Here is a 15,514-nt window from a genome sequence, read left to right as displayed (position 1 = left end):
CCATCATCGCATTCAGAAACACCCTCATGCCCACAGCCAGCCATAAATGTCTCGTCTTCCTAATGTTTGGCAAGGAAAAAAACCCCATCTTTTCATTTTTCACAAATTATGTCTTCCCTAAATATTTCTCCTTCCCTCCTGCTGTTTCCCTGTGCATACTTTCTCCTCCCCCATCGCTGCAGGAGCAGGATTTTCTGTTCTAACTACGAGCTTCTGAAATAGAGACATTGATGGGAATCTCTGATTTTCTGGCAGTGGTTCCGCAGCGCGGTCATCAAGGAGAATGCCATGCCGGAGGGCCTGATGACACTGCTCTTCTCCAACATTGACCCCATCTATGAGTTCCATCGAGGCTTTCTGAAAGAGATTGAACAAAGGCTCTCACTCTGGTAAGCGAACAGGGGGACCTTTTTCTACATCCTCATGTGAAAACCAGACTTAAACGCTCTTTGACCTGGTATTTCTGCATCAATACAATCAAGGAGAAGTATTTACTAAATTATAGTTGTAAAAAAAGTACTAAATGCATTGTGCAAAGCCCATTTTTCAAGCTCTGCCTTGTGTATAATATCCTGTAGTCGTGTGAATTGTGCATCAGACCAAGGGTTTTGTAAAAGAAAAGACCCTTAAGATTGTCAAGTCCAATCATTAATATAACCTGGTAGTGTCTCTCAAGCCTTAGAAAAGAGAAGGAACACAAGGTCAAAAAGATAATCTGTGGGTTTTTTCCACACCTTCCAGTTAATGAAACTCCAGCTGAAAATCCAGGAAACATTTTTTGTAATTAAGATGAGAGTTCAGTTCTTGCAGCACCGTTTATTTCACAGAGCGTGTTTTTAGTCTCTTAACCTTTGCATTACTTTCTCCTGACTTGACATATTATATATTATAATATAATTACCATTCAAAAGGAGTATGAACAAAAATAAATTCAGGTGTGATCATGTTATGACATCTGTTCAGAGGTCTGAGAGGTTAAACTCCCGAACAGACTTTCACACAAACTCATTTCTAGTCCTTTCTCAGTTTTCTAAGCATAGCTTTGTGTTTGCTATTTCATACAGCTTCCATATTTAATGTACCAATCTGAACAGTGAAATGGGAATCTCAGGTGGCTAAAGATTATGTCTTGAATTACAGAGGTAGATGGAGGGAAGAAATATAAATTTCTTGATCCCCTGTTTATGTTACCTTCTTGTTTCCTCCTTGTGTGTGTTCCAGGGAAGGCAGAACCAATGCTCACGTGAAAGGAGATTACCAGCGCATCGGAGATGTCATGCTCAGGAATATGCGCATCCTAAAGGTAAATACAGGATTCCAGAGATGAAATTTCGGGATTATTGAGCCTTTGTTTTGTCAAGGATCACAGAATCACAGGATGGTGATTCTGTGATCCAGGGTGGGATCCAGTCCCACCCCCTGCTATGGGCAGGGACACCTTCCACTAGCCCAGGTTGCTCCAAGCTCTGTCCAACCCTGGCCTTGGACACTTCCAGGGATGGGGCAGCCACAGCTTCTCTGGGCAGCCTGTGCCAGGGCCTCACCACCCTCACAGGAAGAAATTCTTCCCTAAATCCAATCTAACCCTGCTCTATTTCAGTCTACATTGAAGTAACTTGCAAACAATTATTGTTGATAGCAATTTAAAAAGAAAACAAAATAATTGCATGAAGGCTTTGTGTCACTGTTTTTTATTTAGCCACTTACATTTACCTTGAGAAAAGGTGTTTCTCTGTTGCTTATTCAGCAGAAAAGGAAGAAAAATTGTTTCTTTAGCTCCCCTATTGAGACCACAGTTCATAAGGTTATTTAATTCAAAAGTATATGTATTTTTTAAAGACAGAGCTTCTGAAATGGAGTCACCTTTATTCGGTGCAGAGTGCCTCTGTGGAACAGTTACACTTGTGCTGTAGTAGTGGAGTAATTATTCCATTAAAACCAGTGGCTTGAGTGGGAGTGCAGGAGTGTGGGACTGCTATTTCAACTACCAGCATTTGGTATTCCCAGCAGGCACAGGCATAGTGCCATAGACCTATTTTGATCCTGACTGGGAGCTGTCTGCCACTTTCTTGAATAATGGCAGACTGTTTTCCTTTGATCCAAGTAATTCTTTGTCTGATTCCACAGGAGTTCACCAGTTACCTGCAGAAGCACGATGAGGTCCTGACAGAACTGGAGAAAGCAACCAAGCGCCTCAAGAAGCTGGAGATGGTTTATAAGGAGTTTGAGCTGCAGAAGGTTTGCTACCTGCCCCTCAACACCTTTCTGCTCAAACCCATCCAGAGACTGATGCACTACAAGCTGATCCTGGGTAGGCTGTGCAAGCACTACACGGCGGAGCACCGGGACTTTGCCGACTGCCGGAGTGAGTGAGCCCCCAGCTGTGTGCCTGCTGGCAGACACCCCTTCCACGGGCACCCAAAATTTTACCTGTACCCTGGGGAGACAAGAATGGTAGAATCACAGAATCGTGGAATGGTTTGGGTTGGAAGGGACATTAAAGCTCATCTCATTGCACTCTGCTGCCAGGGGCGGGGGCACCTTCCGCCCCGTCCAGCCTGGCCTTGAACACTTATGTTCAATTATGTCCACAAATTCAGTGTAAATGCTTTTTGTCTGGCATTCCAGGAAGTGGTTTTCTCATGGTAATCTTAACGGATCCCAAGGCTTCAACCAAAGCTGAAAATCAGTCCTTTTCTTGTCTCCCTTTTTAGCAGGGAAAAAAAGCAGTTTTTTAGAAACTTTGTCATTTAGAAGTAAAAATGTGACAAAAAAATACTTGTTTTGTAGTATCAAAAACGTACGTATTAAATTCCATTCATGACAAAGTAATCTTTGGCAGAAATAGTTGGCTTTAATTTTTTACTTTACTTTTGGCTACATGGTAAATACTTTTTTATATGAGCAATATCTGAGATACACAATGAACTCCAGAAGCATAGGAGGTGCTATGAAGTTGCTTGTTAGTCTCTACTTACCCGCTGGGTAGCTCTAAAATACACTTTAAGAAGTTGGCAGTTGGACTGGGTGATCATCGTAGGTCCCTTCCAACTGAACTATTCTGTTCCAAAGCTGGCTATGAATTTCAGGTATGAATTTCAGATTCAGTTTTCCAGGGGTGGGTGAAATGGGTGGCCTGGGTTTCTCTGCTCTGCTCCGATCCCCTCGGTGCTGTTCTCCGTACAGACGCGCTGAAGGAGGTCACAGAGATGACATCGCAGCTGCAGAACAGCCTTATCCGCCTGGAGAATTTCCAGAAGCTGACAGAGCTGCAGCATGACCTGATTGGGATAGACAATCTCACAGCACCTGGCAGGGTAGGTGCCTCTGCTTCATTTTTAGAGCCTTTATTGGTTTTATTGCCAAGGAAGTGCCTTCGAACCATGGATTTGCCATTGCTGCCCCTCTGGTTTATGGGATGAGTGTAAGGTCTTTGTGTAACTGTCTCATAGTGAATCCCATGGATGATGGGACCATCACCTTGGTGATGTCCTGAGGAATAGATCAAAAATGCTTTAGTTGAGACTCTGGCTGCAGTTCTGTGTTTCCAGTACACACTGGGTACGGTGCTCTCTGTTTCACTGGGAACTGGTGTGTTGCACTGGATAGGAAATCCACTCCCAGCTCTGCTGGTGCAGCCTGTGGGAACGTAGGGATGGTTGAGCCATGGCACTGGGCTGAACTGGTGCCTCTGTTTTACAGGAATCATGTAGCTCCTGCCTGGTTTTTGTTTCTTTGTTTTTGATAGATGTGTTGGGCATAAGTACAGGAGCATCACATGTGCTTTGGGGATGCTATGGCAGTCACTGCGATGGGATGTAAGTGTGATAGGTGAACTGCTGGTGTCCAACAGGAATTCTGCTTCTTTCCTTTCTCTTCCTTCACTGATTTAAATGCTGGTTGCAGCAAGGAGCTGATTCATGCCACAAAAAAGGAGGAAAAGTGTCATCTGGCCTTTAACAAATCTGTTAGGGATCATTGCTGGGCACCAATCAACATCTGTGTACTCTGGGATGAAAATAAAATTCTCTTTATTTGGGAAAGATCAAACTTTGTCTAACTTTCTCTTTTCTGCTGCAGGAGTTTATTCGGGAAGGTTGCTTGTACAAGCTCACTAAGAAGGGCTTACAGCAGCGGATGTTCTTCCTGGTGGGTGTTGCTTCTGGCTTTCATAAACCCAAAGTCTTCAACTTAAAGTTGTTGGGACAGTGTGTTTTCATGTGCTTGTGTCAAAAATCAGCACTTGAGACTGAAAGCTCACTCTGAGAGATGTTTAGAGAGCGTGACTGTGGCACTACTGTCTGGTCAACTTGGTTCCTTAATGGCACAGAGTTTTAACAGAATTTTAAAATTTAATTGCCTCTCTTGTAAATAAACAAGAGTGGTTTTAAGGAAAGTCAGCCAAACTGACCGAGAAATGGCATTTTGCATGCATCTACAGTGGACTTTAAACAACAGATTTTTAAGATGTCAAAAAATCCTTGTCCCTGCCTGCTGCTTTCAGAACACTGATTGTCCTCTTCTTGCCTTCCAGTTCTCAGATATGTTACTGTACACAAGCAAAGGGGTCACAGGGACGAATCAGTTCAAAATCCATGGACACCTCTCTCTGCATGGCATGTTGGTAAGTGGTTCCAAGTTGCATCACAGGGTTAAGGAAATGGCTTTGCCTAGAGTAGGTTGAGGAATTTCTTCAGGGCACAAGGACCAAAGCCACAAACTGCTCCCAGGTCGGTCTCAACAGCAATTGGACCTTCAGATGTGTCAAACAGAGCCTTGTCTGCAGGTGATGAGCCTGTTCCTTCCACATTAGCAAAACAGCTGGAACACACCCTCTTGTCAGTTCATTTTCACACTGCTCTGAGAGGCTGATCTGCAAATAGGGATTTATTTATCCTGGTGTTTTGCCCCCCTGCACACACCTAGGCATATAAGCAGCCCTCCTGCCTCCCCATCCCCTGTTCTCATGGGATTGTTCTTTCTGTCTTTGGTTTGCAGCTGATAGTGCTCGACCCTCCGGTAAGTAATGAGTCAGATCTACTCTGACCACTTTCCCTGCCCTATTGGATGTGGTGTTGTGCTCCTGCAGTAGAACCACACAGTAGATTTTAATGTAGAGCAAAAATAAACTTGGAAGTAGGTGGTTTTCCTCAAAAAGTAGCTGTTCCGCACCTCCTGCAACCGGGTTTGTCTCCAATCCCAGCCAGCAAAGGAGGACAGCTTTAGTGTTTATTGGTTACTGAGCAGTGAGGAGAAAAATCTTTTCTTTTTCCGCAGGTGGAGGAGAGTGAGAATGAATGGGCTGTCCCACACTGCTTCACCATCTATTCTGCACAGAAAACCATAGTGGTGGCAGCCAGGTAACCCTGGTTTTCCTCAATTGCCTGTGGCTTTGAGGGATTCCTTCTCCAGAAAGTTACTGCTTGACTGATGCACTGCTATAGGGAGGTGTTTCCTGCACCCTCTGGACTTCAAAATAAGCCCAGGACTCTCCACAACTCCTTTTTTCAGTGTTGAGTTTTGGGAAGGAGTAGTTTATCCTGGGCTGATCCCCACAGCCTGGGTAACAGGTGAGGAGGGGATTCTGTCCCTCTGCCCCTGCTCAGGTGAGACCCCCTCTGCAGTTCCAGCTCTGGGTCCCCAGCACAGGAAGGACATGGAGCTGCTGGAGCGAGTCCAGAGGAGGCACCAAGATGATCAGAGGGCTGGAGCAGCTCTGCCATGAGGAAAGGCTGAGAGAATTGGGATTGTTCAGCCTGGAGAAGGCTTTGGGGTGACCTAATTGCAGCCTTTGAGTACATGAAGGGGACCTACAAGGAAGATGGAAAGAGACTCTTTACAAGAGCCTGGAGTGACAGGACAAGGGGGAATGGCTTTCCACTGACACAGGGCAGGGTTAGATTGGACATAGGGGTGGTCAGGCCCTGGCACAGGTTGCCCAGAGGAGCTGTGGCTGCCCCATCCCTGGAAGTGTTCAAGGTCAGGTTGGATGGGGCTTGGAGCAAGCTGGGATAGTGGAAGGTGTCCCTGCCCGTGGCAGGGGTTGGAATGAGATGAACCTTAAGGTCCCTTCCAACCCAAACCACTCTGTGATTCCATCTCACCCAAAATACAAACAGCAGCAATAACATTGCCATTGTGTTGGTTTACTTGTGAGTTGCCAGTGTCATCCTTCAAACCACTGCAGGAGACAAAATGAAATCCAACCATATGCATATTTTAGAGACCCAAAAGAATTAAACTCCAGAACAGGCAAATTCCTGTAAGGAGGGGAGAGTTCTTACACGATCTGATGGAGGAAGCTGGAAAGGGAGAGGAAAAATTAAAGGCTGACTTGGAGATAAAAACAATCCCTTTTCAGTCTGACTTTGGGCAGTGAGTTAGGTGCCTTTTTGTTGCTTTCTATCTGAATTGTACTTAGGCTGTCTCCTATACCTGGTGTCTCAGGATCAGCTTTAGGAGATTTTGTCCTTCTGCAGGTCTGCTGAAAAGGCAGATGGAGTTGGGAATGCTAAGGATACAGGGTGGGAGCACTAAATCTCAACCTTAGATAAAAGGGTTTTTTGCTGCTTGATGACCTGTTCTTGAAAAATAACCACTACAGAATCTTCACAGATCAGGTGTGTAGTGGCACAGGAAACAATACTTTTGATATGCAGATGTGTTTTTTTTTAGTTCCAGCCTAACAACTGAAAGTGTCCTTTTTTTTTTGAAGATCAACCATTTCTCAGCAGCTGCAAATCATAAGGTGCTTGAATGCTTCTTAAATTTGGAAAAATAAAGATAATTTTTACATTGTCATAACTTTGAAATAGCTCAAAGTTTACCTGTCAGAAATAAAAACTGCTGCTGGGCTTAGACCATGTGTGAAATTTTCAGTCTAAATAAAAAGCTTTCAGAAAAAAAGAGATGGTTACCAAAAAAAAAAAAAGAAATGTGGCTTTGTCTAAAGGCAAACCTGCTGTTGCATATCCATGGATACAGAGACACACTGAGGAGCTGTGAATCAGTCATCCTGTAATGGAACCCGTGAGGGGTGAAGGAAGCCTCCTCTTCCTGCACCTTAGGTTTTACTCGTGTGAGATGTCAGATCCCTTTAGAAGATGGGATGTCTTTCAGGTTGCCTTTTATCCTTCAAAAAAAATAATTGCTCATACCCCTCCATCTTCAAAATGTTTGATTCCTCTTCTGAGCCCAGAAGCTCCAGAGGGGATGTTCTGTGCCCCACTAGCTGTCTGTTCGTTCTCTTTGCTGTAAAGTCCAAGTGTTTAATGGTTATTTTAGTCTTATTTCAAGGCTTGAGTATAGAGGTGAAGGCTGTGTGAGGTCAGTTTCCTCTCTGGAAAGCTCCTGCTTTGGAGGAATTCTAATTTTGTTTTGATTTATCTAATGGAAAGGGACTGCCCCTTGTTTTGGGTGTTGACCTGTGCCTCCCTTCAGCACAGGGGCACTGAGTCACAGCTCTGGGCTGGTGGATCCCCATCCCCACTGCTTCTCTTGCAGTACCCGCCTGGAGATGGGGAAGTGGATGGAAGACCTAAACGTGGCAATTGAAATGGCCAAGAAATCTACGGAGAAATCCGAGATGCTTCTGGAAAACTCTGTGTGCAACCGCTCCAACAGTAAGTGATGTTTCCGGCCTCCTTGAAAAGCAGCAGTTGTCCTGTCCTTTTCACCTTTCCTGTTGCAAATTTGATGACATAAATTAAGTATTTTTATAATTCATACGGTAATGGAGAGTTAATGGGGTTTTGGTTTTAATCAAGAGAAATATGCTTGCCTTCCTAAACTGGTGTTCAAGGTAGCTTTAAATGCAGGAGAGATCCTCCTATTGCAGAATTGTTTTATAAGGTCCTTATTCATCTCTTGCATAGATTTTTCTCAATTTAACTATGTAGTGATTTTTTTCTGTCCAAACGGTGGTGTCTTTGGAGGTCAGCTTTTACAGCCCAGTATTCCTGTGCCTGTCTGGTGGTGTTATGGCTGTGCTGAAACATGGAGTATCCCTTCTTGGAGCACTCTGTGCTGTTCCTCCTGACTCAAGAGGGAAGTGTGGTCATTTCTGTTTGTTTAACACAGCACTGAGTCAAACCATTCTGTGATTTTATTCTAGTGGAAGGTGTCCCTGCCCATGGCAGGGGGTTGGAAAGAGATGAGATTTAAGGTCCCTTCCAACTCAAATCATCCTGTGATCCTATGAATCAGCTGCCCCAGGCAGAGCTGAGTAGCAAAAGTCAGATTGATCTGCTCAGAGCTGTGTAACCAGTTCAACTTGACATATTTAAAACTGGACCGTGGCAAGAGAAAACAGCCTTTCTCAGGAATCCCAGCTTCTCTTGCTCTTTGTACTGCACAGTTTTCTTAAACCACTGCCCAATTCTCCTCCCCCAGGATCCTCTGATGAGGTCTCTCTAGAACAGGAGTCTGAAGATGACATACACTCCTCTCGTAGCTCCTTGGACAGGCAGAGTCACCACCGTGCCAACACAACCATGCACGTGTGCTGGTACCGCAACACCAGCGTCTCCATGACTGACCACAGTGTGGCCGTCGAGGTACCGCGGGGCAGCGCTCGCCTCACTCTGTCCCTCCTGCCTCGGCCTCCATCTCCCATTGCTCCTCAGCAGCGTTTCTGTACCCAGGGAGAGCACGGGCCATCAGATGCCACCGCATGCTTGTCCCCTCTGTGCCTGTCTGTGTGTCCGTACTCACGCTCCGCTCTCCGTGCGGCAGGGCTTTGCTTCGGCAAAGGCACCAGAGCAGGGAAAGCTGAAAGGAAACCCAGGATATCCTAGGACTGAGTTGTTCCTTTGGGTTGTTGTTCCATCCCCCCTGCACTGGGCACTGGTGAGGCACCTCGACTCCTGGGTTCAGTTTTGGGCCCCTCATGACAAGAAAGACATCGACGGGCTGGAGCGTGTTCAGAGAAGGGCAGCGGAGCTGGGGAAGGGTCTGGAGCACAGGTCTGATGAGAAGCAGTTCAGGGAGCTGGGCAGGCTCAGCCTGGAGAAAAGGAGGCCCCGGGGGAACCTTCTCACTCTCTACAATCCCCTGACAGGAGGGTGGAGTCAGGGGGAGTCAGGCTCTGCTCCCAGGGAATAAGGGACAGGACAAGAAGAAACAGCCTCAAGTTGTGCCAGGGGAGGTTTAGATTGGATATTAGAGAAAATTTCTTCAATAAAATGGTGGTTAAGCATAGGAACAGGCTGCTGAAGCAGTGGTGGAGTCACCATCCCAGGAAGTGTTCAAAAAATATGTGGATGTGGCACTTCACTATATGGTTTAGTGGGATTTGGTCAAAGATTGAACTTGATGATCTTGGAGGTCTTTTTCAACCCTAATGGTTCTGTGATTCTGTGAGTTATCTATCCATGATATTTCCCTTTAGAGATTGACTCTGCTGTACTGAGCTCTTGTTAGCTGCTGTACTGCACCCAGAATTAAGAAGAGGGAGTTCAGTTCAGTGGGAATACACCTTCTCTGCCCTTCCCTTGCTGGCAGGACTGAACAGCCAAGTGCCTTTTCATGGTAGCATCATGTTATGCTGAGCAGAGTTGTTTATTATGTCCCTGCTGAGGTGTTCAAGAGCAGGCTGGATGGAGCTCTGAGCAACTTGGTTTAGTGGGAGGTGTCCCTGCCCATGGCAGAGGGGTGGAATGAGATGAGTTTTAAGGTCCCTTCCAACCCAAACCATTCTGGGATCCTCTGATTCTGTGAGCTGCTGGTACCTTGGATCTTGCCATTGGGTGTGGCACAATGTGACACTGGTGGCACGTTTGGGTACTGAATCCTGAATCCTGCAGATTTCAAGACAGGTCAGTTCAACACTCCTTACACTGCTTGCCAGACTATGGTTTCACTTCAGGCAGCAGTTTGCAGGTAGGACACCTTCCTGGAGGCTGGCATGCTTGGAAGGCTTCCAGAAGTGGGAAGGACCCTAAATGTTGTGGAGAGAAAAAGGAGCTCACTAACTAGACAAAAGCAATGGGGCAGCGTGCTGTGGCACTGCTGTCTGTCCCTGCCTGCCCTGCCCTGCCCCTGAGGAACTGGTTTAATAGAGGGAGTTAAAAGTTTGGCCACTGGAGCTCCTGGGTTTTCCTGATACAGAGTGCATGTGGGTCTGCTGAGTAAGAGAAATGCTATAGATGTGACCTGGGCTTGGGGTCCAGAAGTTGGGCACTGGAGCTGGTTTCTGTTGTGATTTCTGTTGGAGAGGACAGGCCTGCCTTTCCCTGCTGACACCTTTGGGAAAGGCACCATCTCACAGTTCTGTGCCTGGATAACAAGCCCACCCTGCTAGAGGTTCTGGGATTGACCGTGTGAGTTCTTGCACTCCCTCTTGCTTTGATCTGTTCCATGTTCTAACACCATCATTTTTTTCACAAGCTTTTTTCCTTTAACAGTCGCCTTTCTTGCATCACTTCTCTCACCCTAACGTTCTGTTTTTCTATTTCTCTCCCCCTTTCTCTGCTCAGTTTTCTGCTCTCTTGCTGTTTCTCCAGAGCTTCCTCCTCGCTATTTGCTGGGCCAGGCCCAACGGCCCAACACAATCACCCATGTTTGTTGGTACCGGAACCAGAGCCTATCCCTGTCTGATTACCTGTGCATGATCCAGGTAAAGATGCCTCTCACGTTCTGCACTGGTGGGGAGGAGCCATGGGATGCCCAGAAAAATGTCCTGACTCCTAACTGCTCACTTGCTGGCGTGAGGATGCTCGTCCTCAGCGGCAGAGTTGTGCTATCACCGTGTAGAGACAGGATTTCCTTCTGTTTATGCCTCACAAAATGGTTCTCTGTGTGAATCTGCAGTGTATCCTGTCTGTTTCTCAGATCACAAAATCCCTGTGCTGTCATTCCGTGGTGTGGGTTTCCTCATCCCCCTGACTGATGCCAAGGCAGTGGTGTTCCCCTCCCTGCAGCCCCTTCCACGCTGGCTTGGCTTTGCGTAGCTGCCACATGTCACTTGTCCCCAGCTCTACCACTCTCTGTTTCCTCTCCTGCTTTATTTCCCTTCTCACACACAGTGTTCCACGGGGGTCTTCTGCACGTAAGAAAGGGTGGCTGAGGGGGTGGACCCTGGTGACTGTCACCGTACCTGGGAGGCCTTTTACACTGGGGAGCAGGTGCAGGAGCAGTTGATGCAAGGGCTGTTTACCTGCAGCAGGATGGCAACCTGTGGTCTCACAGCAGTTTTCTTTTCCTTCTATGCTAGAACCAGCTCTCTGGATATTTGCTGAGGAAGTTCAAGAACAGCAATGGCTGGCAGAAACTGTGGGTTGTCTTCACCAACTTCTGTTTGTTTTTCTACAAAACGCACCAGGTGAGCAGGGGTGGGTGAGGGAATGGTGTTCAGGGTGTCGGGGGCACCTGGAGGTCCTTGCCTTTCAGCTCCAGGGGCAGCTCACTGCTCTTTGAAGCAGAGTAACAACTGGAAGGGGAGGTAGTTCATAATAAAACCAATCTCTGAAAGGCTGTGGGCCCTCCTTGTGGAATTTTATCAGGATTTCCAGTTCTGGTTGTACTGACCTTCTGTGGGTCTCCTCATACAGTGACTAAAGGAGCTGGTGGTCCTGGCAGCCTCTGGGCAGTATTGGCCCACTTCTCTCCCTGCTGGGCTTCAGCTCAGCTCAACAGGCTCCAGGGATTTTCCTGCCCCTGGTGCATTCAGCACCTGCTTGATAACAAACTGTGCTGCAGCTCAACCTTTTCATCTTATTAACCCAATAAACTGTGTTTATTAACCCAACAACTGGGTTATTCTGGCTTCTCGCCTTCAGGGCACATTTCATTTGGTAGTGTTATTTTACCTTTTGTGTCAGATCTGTGCTTGGAGTTCCGCAGAAAGGGTGCAGAGAGGAAAGAGGGAGCCCAAGCAGTAGCGAGGGGCAGGGGAACAGAAGCAAATAACTCTATAAGAACAGTGAAAGGAGCTGGGGGAAGGTTTCATTATAAGCTGTCGGTGGCCTTGCAAGAGAGGCAGGCTGCTCCTCTTCCTGTTATGTCCTAAACTAAGTGCACAGCCCTTACCTGTGCACCACACAGGCGTGCCTGCGTGTGTGGCAGGGGGGCCTTGCACTGAGGGCTGTGCTCTTGGGCTCTTCCAGGATGATTATCCCTTGGCCAGCCTCCCGCTGCTCGGCTACACGGTCAGCTCCCCCGTGGAGGCGGATGGGATTCAGAAGGATTATGTCTTCAAGCTTCAGTTCAAGTCCCACGTGTATTTCTTCCGGGCTGAGAGCAAATACACCTTTGAGAGGTAATTTTCTGTTTCCTCTGTCCTGGTGTGTAACCTGCTGTTAACTCAGTGGTCGGTCATCCCGAGACCTCTCTTTCCTCCTAGTCTGAGTGACCTTCCAGCACATTCTCAGGAATAACATTCCCTTTCTCTTCCCACCGATGATATTTGGAGATTCCTTCTCTGCCAGAACCCTCCTGGGGGTGAGCTGAGGGTGCACCCAGACCTGTGAGCTGCACTTTGTGCCAGGAGTCTGAGGCTTCCTTGGAGCCAGGGAGGCACGTGGGAGGAAGGGCTGTGGGGTGCTCAGCCCCACCATCTCTTTGGGAGTCAGATTTCCAGGTTCTGGAAAGATACTTTTTTTTCTCTTGAGTCTCTGGAAACGGGATTTATAATAAGGCTGAGAACAACAAGTCCAGGCCTGCCTTTCACTTGGCTGCTTTCTCTGTTATTACATTTTTTAATTATTATTATTATTCCGTATAATTACAATTAATTGCTCTTATGAGCCTCCACACAGGGTCCAAATTGTGTGTCAAATGCATCACATACAAAACTTTGCTGTTACATTAACTGTTGAAAACCCTTGCACTGGGTCCTGCCCTGCAGGGTCGTATTGGTTGCTTTGGAATGTGGGTGTCACATATGTCCCCCTTCCTTGGGAGAGTGTCACACACTTGTGAGCAGCTTAGGTATCAGTTATCTGAGCCATAAATTGGGCTCTTTAATCCACTGGGCTCATGTAGTAATTTCAAGGGAAAAATGTCTCATTCACAATGGGTTTGTCTGCTTTTTTCACTGTTCCTTTGCTTTCTTCCACACGAGTAAGGCTGTTACCTAATTCCTAATTTATTGTACGAAAAGCAGCAATTATTGTCAGCTTGTTGTCTTTGATAAACACTGAGGGGAGAACATGGTGAGCTCTCAGGGGAGTTCTCTGGAGCTCAGAGCACTTAGAGCTGTTACTTGGACAGGCAACCATGTTCTGCAGGATATTTACCACATCTCAAGCTGTTCATTTGAAGAATTAATTTCCTAAAAGACTTGTAAAAGAAAGAAAATGTCTGTTTTGGGAGGTTTGGGGAAAGGGGTGCAGCTCACAACCAAAGGACAAGATTATCTGGGAATGAGGGGCTGAGCATTTCCCATGTCCTTTCTTGGCAGGTGGATGGAGGTGATCAAGAGAGCCACCAGCTCTCCGGCCAGGTCAAGCCTGCTGCTTCCCAAGGAGGAGAAGGACAGTCACACTGACTGACACAGGGCAGAGCTGGATCTCTGCTGGCAACACCAACAAAAGAGGCAGGTGGGAACAGGAGCCTCTGGAGTTGATAAAGCAAAGACTCAAGGAGGCCTGTTTCCCCCGGTATGGAAAGTGGGAGTGAGGGGGCTGCAGACGGGGATCACGTCCCTTCCCGATGGTATGGAAGAGGGTCAAGTCTGTTCCAGTTGAACCTACTTGCAGAGAACCCAACAACAGCAGTGCTCCGGCGCACACCTCGCGGGAGGGTTCTTGTTCCGTTGTACCTGTACAGTAACACCTTTACCTGCCCTGAAGGCCGGTGCCACCTTGTTTTCACATTTTGACTGGATGATCAGCATATATGGGAGAAACCCAGGAGCTGCCAGTGGTGTTGTGGCTCACAGCAGCGGGTGCCAGGGCTCGCTCACCTCTCCCAGACATCACCTGCCCTGTGTGCTCGGTGTCCCTGGCTGCACAGCCCCGTCCTGCTGCTGTCAACGTCACCCTGCTGGCACAGCTGTCTCGGACTAATGGGGACGCACAGGTGTGTTCACTTACACACAGTTCATTCCAAACAGGAACTGCAGCTCTCCTAAAACAGCTCTGCTCCTCAGAAGCTGCCACGGCAGCAGTTTCCCAGGGAAGCGGGAGAACTGGACCTCTGCTGAGCTGTCAAGGTGTCGGTGTGTTGTGGGTCGGTGCAGGGGGTGCATGGTTTTTCCTCTGAACTCAATCACTATTCTCATATCACAGCTCCCATTTCTTTGTCCTGTAGTAGGAATTATGTAAGGCACAGGATGGCATTCACTCTCCACTCTGGTGTGGGTGATGTTTTCAAGGCATTTAAGCACTATAGGAGAAGAAGCCTCTCTGAAAGTCACCGTTGCTTATGCTTTTGTCATGCAAAGACTTCTGAAAATCCCTATTCTTGCCTTTCAGTTTTGGGTGGGATCCATCTTCTGTTTCTCCTGAAGGTATAAAAGTCACTGGATTCCAGATGGAGCATCAGTGTCTGTGAACTCTATTAAATCTCTGTATTAAATCTGAAAAGTTCACAGCTTGTTCTGTTTTTGTAAATCTGTCACCTGTGGGTGCCTCCACGGAAGGACCGATACACGCTAAGTGCCACAAGATGCCGTTGGACGTGGCTTTGATGGGCTCTGGGGACTCTGCTTTATATTATTAGATAGAAAAGTGTTTGTGTACTAGCAGAAGGAACAATGCAGTGGTGCAGTGAAAGCAAAAGGAAAGTGTTGCATGTCGTGAGGATGCAGGAATGTGGAGGTCCCTGTGACAACGGGAAGGACAGAGGCCAGGACGTGCATTCCGTTATGGTGTCAAAAATGTGGGATGAGGACTGCAGGGAGGGGGAATCCAGAGGGATTTTTCTCGCTTGGCATTTGCATCCTAGAGGAGTGACTGCAGAACCAGCCTTTGCCACCGCTGCCACAAAGACCATTGTCCCATCTAAGTTAAATGTACTTAATTTATTAGCATCTGCATTTATTATTTTTTTAATTACCTGTTGTAGGTGTATTCTTGTGGATTGATTAGATGTTATACTGTGGCTGAATATGACTGTTCAAAGTAAATAGCATCTTGGTATAAAACTCTCTCAGCCTCTTATTCCTGAGCCCACCATCCCATATTCAGGTTACTCAGTAGTTTTCCAAGACTGGTTCTTGGCTCACCCTGCACCAAGTGCTGCTCCATCCAGAGTCATGTGCTGAGGTGGGACTCCCCGAAACAGGTGCTTCTGGAAGGACAGCAGGCAGCAAAAATTGCTTCTTTGGTTGGGAATACTGAGCTCAAATGTCTCCACATTTAAAGAGCAGGAGCTCAGGCTAGAAAAGCCAAAAACTTTGCTGTTCCTGGCAAAACTGCAGACCCCTCACCTCGGTGAGCTTTCAGTGAGGTAAGGATTTCAGCGGCATATCAACGCTGTGATATATTTTACTTTTCCACAACTCTGCAGGAGGATTTTTTGTCTTTGCTACAAGCATGAGCAGTGTCCTTAACAGGACCATTAGGCAAGAACA

The 15,514-nt window shown here is 47.0% G+C and overlaps 1 protein-coding gene across 6 annotated transcripts in view; it reads left to right on the top strand.

Annotated features, from left to right (window-relative positions):
• FARP2 (FERM, ARH/RhoGEF and pleckstrin domain protein 2) overlaps positions 1 to 15,085 on the top strand; it is a 76,741-nt gene extending 61,656 nt beyond the window's left edge. For 3 of the 6 annotated variants that reach the window (XM_032697520.1, XM_032697519.1, XM_032697518.1), the window contains exons 16-27: positions 256 to 389; positions 1,222 to 1,303; positions 2,128 to 2,365; positions 3,187 to 3,317; positions 4,081 to 4,149; positions 4,535 to 4,624; positions 5,278 to 5,360; positions 7,504 to 7,622; positions 8,392 to 8,555; positions 11,213 to 11,320; positions 12,105 to 12,256; positions 13,400 to 15,085. In XM_032697520.1, the coding sequence (XP_032553411.1) occupies positions 256 to 389; positions 1,222 to 1,303; positions 2,128 to 2,365; positions 3,187 to 3,317; positions 4,081 to 4,149; positions 4,535 to 4,624; positions 5,278 to 5,360; positions 7,504 to 7,622; positions 8,392 to 8,555; positions 11,213 to 11,320; positions 12,105 to 12,256; positions 13,400 to 13,490 (1,461 nt within the window). In that variant the 3' untranslated portion in view covers positions 13,491 to 15,085. Of the gene's footprint in view, positions 1 to 255; positions 390 to 1,221; positions 1,304 to 2,127; positions 2,366 to 3,186; positions 3,318 to 4,080; positions 4,150 to 4,534; positions 4,625 to 5,277; positions 5,361 to 7,503; positions 7,623 to 8,391; positions 8,556 to 10,475; positions 10,616 to 11,212; positions 11,322 to 12,104; positions 12,257 to 13,399 lie in introns of those variants that run through there. The other 3 variants (XM_032697522.1, XM_032697521.1, XM_032697523.1) reach the window with 3 other exon arrangements.
• The last annotated feature ends 429 nt before the right edge of the window (positions 15,086 to 15,514 follow it).

This window comes from Chiroxiphia lanceolata, chromosome 10, assembly GCF_009829145.1.
Source record: "Chiroxiphia lanceolata isolate bChiLan1 chromosome 10, bChiLan1.pri, whole genome shotgun sequence".
Taxonomy (NCBI): Eukaryota; Metazoa; Chordata; class Aves; order Passeriformes; family Pipridae; genus Chiroxiphia; species Chiroxiphia lanceolata.
The sequence above is the reverse complement of the archived record's forward strand: the minus strand, read 5'-3'. Positions and strand labels throughout refer to the sequence as shown.